The sequence below is a fragment of the Uranotaenia lowii genome, chromosome 2 (assembly GCF_029784155.1).
Source record: "Uranotaenia lowii strain MFRU-FL chromosome 2, ASM2978415v1, whole genome shotgun sequence".
Taxonomy (NCBI): Eukaryota; Metazoa; Arthropoda; class Insecta; order Diptera; family Culicidae; genus Uranotaenia; species Uranotaenia lowii.
The window spans coordinates 364477887-364484132 of NC_073692.1; the positions used below are offsets into that span (position 1 = coordinate 364477887).

At 33.0% G+C, this 6246-nt stretch overlaps 1 protein-coding gene across 1 annotated transcript in view; it reads right to left on the reverse strand.

Annotated features, from left to right (window-relative positions):
* Nucleotides 1-5144, reverse strand: part of LOC129747153 (pro-resilin) — a 69312-nt gene extending 64168 nt beyond the window's left edge. Inside the window, exon 1 of the mRNA XM_055741196.1 lies at nucleotides 4921-5144. Coding sequence (XP_055597171.1) covers nucleotides 4921-4935 — 15 coding nt within the window. The 5' untranslated portion in view covers nucleotides 4936-5144. The remainder of the gene's footprint in view (nucleotides 1-4920) is intronic.
* Nucleotides 5145-6246: the final 1102 nt, after the last annotated feature.

Genomic DNA, 6246 nt, shown 5'->3' on the forward strand with positions numbered 1-6246 from the left:
TATAAATGATGTTAATCGAATCAAAATATTGATTTTTGAGTTTCTAGATTCAAAATTTTGCTGTTTACTTCAAAAATTTATGTTGAGCTTTTTTCGCATTAGCTGACCCGGTGTTCTTTGCTACACGTTTGAAAATAATTGAGAACACTTTATGCCATTTTTGAAAATTGTACATTTTTTATTATTATTTGTAGATGATTCATGGTTAAATCTCAACATTTTTCGTAAACTTATAACGTTTTGTTCCCTATATGGCCAGTTGTTTTATAAGTTTTTTAGTTCTAACCTCCTGGGATCCCTACTTCCTCTTCACATCTCAGTATTGTGAGATCAGGAGAGGGGGGAGGGGGGGATTTGGTATCGATAATCATAGAAACATTTCTTACAGTTACACAAAGGTCATACAAAATATCTTGTACGGCAGCCCCCTTTCAATTCCGTTATAAAAAATCTCGTTTTCAATTACCTTTAGCTTTCGAGTTTTGCAATAAATATTATATGGGAGCTCCCTTTCCCTACACCTTTTGCATTAATCTACTGGAAGAAGGTAGAGGTATTAAACAATCATAAAATCTAGAATAATTCACTTCCATCCGCTTGATTATTCAATCTCCTTCCCATACTTAATTTCTAGTTAAGTTATTGAGCTATGCAACAAAACTGTATGTGAGTTCTCTTTCTCCGTCAAATTTTCCTACTAAAATAATCATTTCTCGATCCCAAATTTACCCAAAATTTGAATCCAGCTGCTTGATAATTTCTCGGGATATTCAATCAAAATTGTATGAAAGTCCCCCTCCTCTCTTCTCATTACCCCATTGGCTGGAAGAAGGGTCATTTAACTTTTCTCGTTTACAAATATTCTACCATGACAAATTTGGTTGCATTTGCTCTATTAGTTCTCGAGATACGCAAAATTGTAAGAAAGCCCCCTCTTTTTATCATTCCATGAGGAAGGCAGGAAGGGTTTTTTGGAAAGTTTTTTGCTTTTTCAGTTCTGTAGTTACGCAAAAATGTATTGGAACCTTCTTCTCTTCTTTCTATCCTCGCAACTATAAATGGAGAGGGGTCTTTTTTTATCATAGAAACATTTTTCGTTTCCTTATACACTAATTAAGAACGTTCCTCGTGCCTGAATACCCTCCAATGCCAAATTTGGTTCCATTTGTACTATTATTTCTCGAGGTAAGCAAACACTTGTATGAAGGCCCCTCCTCCTTTCGATCATCTCACGGAGAAAGCGGGTAGGGTAACAAATAATCAAAGAAACATTCCTCGTATCCAAATACCCTAGTGTGCCCAATTTGGATTCATGTTAGATCAGTTCTCTAGTCACACAAAAAAAAACCCCCTCACTCCATCACACTGGACAGAGGGAGGGGTCTCAAACTATCATACAAATATGTTTTGTAACGAAATATCTTCCCATGACAAATTTCGTTCCATTTGCCCGAATAACTCTTGTGTTGTGCACAAAAAATGTAAAAGAACCCCAAATTTCTTCATTTGTATTTGAGGCTCCTCTTCACTTCCAGAAAGAGGGAGGGGTCTCAAATCATAATAATTACCTTCCTCGACATGGATGCCAGGTGGTTTTGTCATGAATCAGGACACCATAAAGAAAAAATCTGGATTTTTCAGGACACCACTAATTCTGTTTAAATCGCATAATTGAAGGCGAAATAATGGTATTGTAGAGGCCTTTATTTATGCTATAGAGGCAAGAAGTTTTTTGTCTGGCCAGCAGATTATATAAAAAACACCATTTAAATATCATCTAAACTGAAGATTTTACTATCGGTTGAACAACTTTATAACAGATTGGTTCGATATTCTGCTGTTTTTTCAGTACAGTCAGATAATTCAGTTTATCTTGAAGACCATTTTTCAAATATCAGGAAAATTCAGGACAATTTCAAAAATCAGGAGGGTTTCTCTAAAATCGGGACAAATCCTGATTTATAAGAACACTCACCTCAGTTCAGCGGCCTTAAAAGAACACATCTGCCAAGTTTAGCGCAAATCGGTTCAGAAGATTCCAAGTCTATAGCTAGTAGACTGGCAGACAGAAAGACAGACAAAAATCCGGTTTAATAAACATATGTTTATCTCGTGTGAGCTTTCATTACGTCGTATGAAATATAATGTAAACAAAGAGTTTTATAGAAGAAAATACTAAAACTGACATAAACTAGTCTTAACTTCTTTCCATTACGAATATGTTGTAGCCTGGAAAACATATTCTATATGACAGATACAAATTTTATAGTTGTTTTGATAACTTTTGCAGCAGTTTTCTGTGAATTCTTGAGATGTTTCATACGACTTGATGTAAGCTCGCGCGAGATATATATCTAGATGTGAAAAATAAAACATGCATAAATCGCAATGCTTGAAGCAGTTTTTTTTTTAACTTAATAAATAAGTAAAGAGAGCTTCTTTTAAGCAACAAAGTACCAAATTTACCGATGATTTCAGTTATTACTTTTAAGATGCTTTTCTATAATTGAAGGCTATTATAAATAAAGTTTACATCTCATTGTCATCTGTTTTTCAATCATTTTAAGAGGGAAATTAAAAATGGCTAAAAAGATTCAGTTGTTTTTCAAAAAATAGACTAACCCATTCGAGACGGAGCGATTTTCGCAGCATTCATACTCTTAGTACTCAACTCTTTTATAACTTTTATGTCGTTTGATTTCCATAAAAGCCAACTTTCAATATCTTTTGCCATTGCTTTGCGAATTCTTTTGGTATAAGAATTTCATATTTCCAAACCAGAGTAAACTCATAATGAAAGATTTTTATTTTAAAATACCAGTGATTAATCAGTTCACTTCATATTTTGTAAAATTTTAGGGATCCATATCAAAAGGGGTTTTGCAAAGTATTTTATTTATGCTCTATATAATCATGCAGGTTAAATCTTTTCCTTTAGATTGAATCTTTTTTTCAGACATTCTCTGAACATCCCTTTTATTATTATACTTAATGCGACAAAATTGCATGATACAAATGACAAATATAAAATTTCAGAACTGGAGTATTTTATCGTTATTTATTTATCTATTAATAACTCATTAATCAAAGGATTTGGAAATCCTGATTAAAATGAGAAATCTTGACAAAGTTTGAATACAGTTTATCAAAATTCTTATTCAGTTTGAAGATTTGAGACAGTCAGAAACAAAAATTATCATATTATGAAAAATCTCGAAAATTAATTTAACTATAGGCAAAAAAAGTTTGATTGATAATTATTTATCAAAAATTTCAAAAGGTTAGTTTAGGATGTCAGGCTGGATAATTATTGTAAATTAGTTGTAAGGTTTTTTTTTAATTTAATAAAAAAAAAAAAAAAAAAAAAAAAAAAAAAAAAAAAAAAAAAAAAAAAAAAAAAAAACCAGAGTAAACTCATAATGAAAGATTTTTATTTTAAAATACCAGTGATTAATCAGTTCACTTCATATTTTGTAAAATTTTAGGGATCCATATCAAAAGGGGTTTTGCAAAGTATTTTATTTATGCTCTATATAATCATGCAGGTTAAATCTTTTCCTTTAGATTGAATCTTTTTTTCAGACATTCTCTGAACATCCCTTTTATTATTATACTTAATGCGACAAAATTGCATGATACAAATGACAAATATAAAATTTCAGAACTGGAGTATTTTATCGTTATTTATTTATCTATTAATAACTCATTAATCAAAGGATTTGGAAATCCTGATTAAAATGAGAAATCTTGACAAAGTTTGAATACAGTTTATCAAAATTCTTATTCAGTTTGAAGATTTGAGACAGTCAGAAACAAAAATTATCATATTATGAAAAATCTCGAAAATTAATTTAACTATAGGCAAAAAAAGTTTGATTGATAATTATTTATCAAATAATGCTGACTTTAGAAGACACTAACAGTTACTTTATCAATTTTGATTTCTTTCTATGTTCCTAAATATAATAATATTTGAAGTTCCTAGAGTCAAAAGTATTTTTAAGGAAATACACTTCGATGTTTTCGTGGTGTCCCATTTTCATATATTTTGAGTTAACATTCTTCTTAATCGCTGATTTTTAAGTCCCGTTGTTGCTGGAGTTGTTTTCTTATTGATTTTTATATCCTGGAATTTTGAGATAAACATATTTAATCATAAGGTTGCTATATTTTTTTCAGAACGTGTCGGGGCCGAACAAATAAGGACTATTTTATTTGAAAATCTTGCAAAATCTGAGCATTTGTTTTCAAAATTGTCGACCGAAAATCCGGGCAACATCCAGGAAAATTTGGATAAACCCAAAGATTACTCATAAAAATCAAGATTTTTTTTATCATCAACATTTTTCAGCAGGTTTTAAATTGTTGTTTAGTCTCTCAAAAAAGCTTTCCTGATTATTTTTATGAAACTTGCTAAAAAAATTTTGTTTGAACGCTTAAATAAATCATTTTTACAACCCAATTTGTTTTTTAAGTTTGATAAGAATAAACCCGGGCAAAATCCGAGATTTTTCAATAAAATCCGGACACCCGGGCCAAACTGGACTTTTCCAAATTTTATTTTAAATATCTATGCAAACCCAAATAAAACCGGATCATCAGGCAACTTTACTTCATCATAAATCTCATATTTCATAATAAATGGTATTTCTTCAATCCACTCTTAAAATGGTTGTTAATCATATGAACTTCCACTTTGCTGTTGCATTATTATTAATTGTATCCAAATGCTAGAAATAAGAATATTTTAAGTTTTCATTCTTGGTCATTTAAAATAATTGCTCACATTTTGTTCATATCTTCACCAATGTTTGAAGTGCTTTAGGATGTAATAAAGTTTTTCATGTTCAATCCATTCTTATCTGCATCAAATGTCACTAGTTTCCATGAAGTTTTTATCAATTTAAAATCACTACTCACCACAATCTTGATCATTGTATAATTGATAATTGTATAGTTTCTGTTGATGCACAAAAAATCACTTGCAACTTTTCACCTAGTGATGCACTACTCTCAAGAGTCCTTTTTCCAAATTAACAGTTCTTAGCACAATATCCAAGGTAAGTATTCCCACAGAACTAAATCACACTCCCAGAACACCTAGCTGTTTCGCTTCCAGAACACTGAATTCAACTGTCTCAATCAGGCAGATGAGCCTTCCCTTTTATTAACACAACTTGGTTGGATCACTCTGAATGTACTGAATTGAGGAGGAAAAAAAAAACTACGATCTCCTATCCTCCCATTTGCTGCCTATGGTCTAAGATTCTGCTACTTGCTTGCCGATGATCATTAGTTGGGTTGGCGGTTTTTTTTCCATTCACACTTCAATTCTTAAATAAGTACCGCGCCGAAGCCTCCCTCGGAGAAGATCGCGAATCCAGCAGCCCCCGAGAATAGTCAATGATTTTGATGACAATGATGATCCTCTTCTAAGTGATCTACTCTGAGTCGTTGCAATTCTCTCGTTTGCAGAAAAATGCAACCTGCAAGGAACAAAAGAAGCAACATGTGCTTAGAATGCTGAGATCAACAAGATGCTCTCATCTCCCTCAAGAATGAAAACAAAACAAACAAATTGCTGACGATCGCCCACTTGTAAGTCTCAACTTTGAAAAATGAGAGTTATTTCTCATGAATGCACCCCAACAAGATGCCGAAAAGCACTGAAACGCGACTGAGGGAGCCGCAAAACGTGGTTCAAGCACGTGAAAGGCGCTGATCTTGAGAGTAGCAACATAAGGAAGCGCCATAAAATTGACAGAAAACTAGGGGGTGGTAGTTACCTTTTCTCACCCACCTGTGTGTGCTTCTCAGAAATGCGAAAAATTTGAGCAAGAGACTGCTCAAAAGCTCAAACTCTCTGAAAAATCTCAAAACTATCTTTTTTTCCTAGGAGAGAATCGCGCTCCTTCCTTCGAAGAAGTTGAAGATGATCGTGATCTCAAAACTTGTACACAAGTTTCGGTGACGTCAACGCTGTCTGAGGGAGGAAGATCACCATCGTTGATGAACCTGACTGGGCTCAGTAATTCATGCTGTCGATTGTGTTGAGGTTTGTCAAATATAGTTTTCAGTTTCAGCTCAGCTGGTTGTTCTGCAGTACCAGTAGCTTCAGGGTTTATCGGTTAGAATTCAGTTGGCAAGGATGTGGGGGAGTGTATATCGATAAAGTTGCGGTGTAACGTGAGTTGGGTTCGATAATCGTGTCCTACGTGATACGATTAAGTACCAACTGGTTTAACT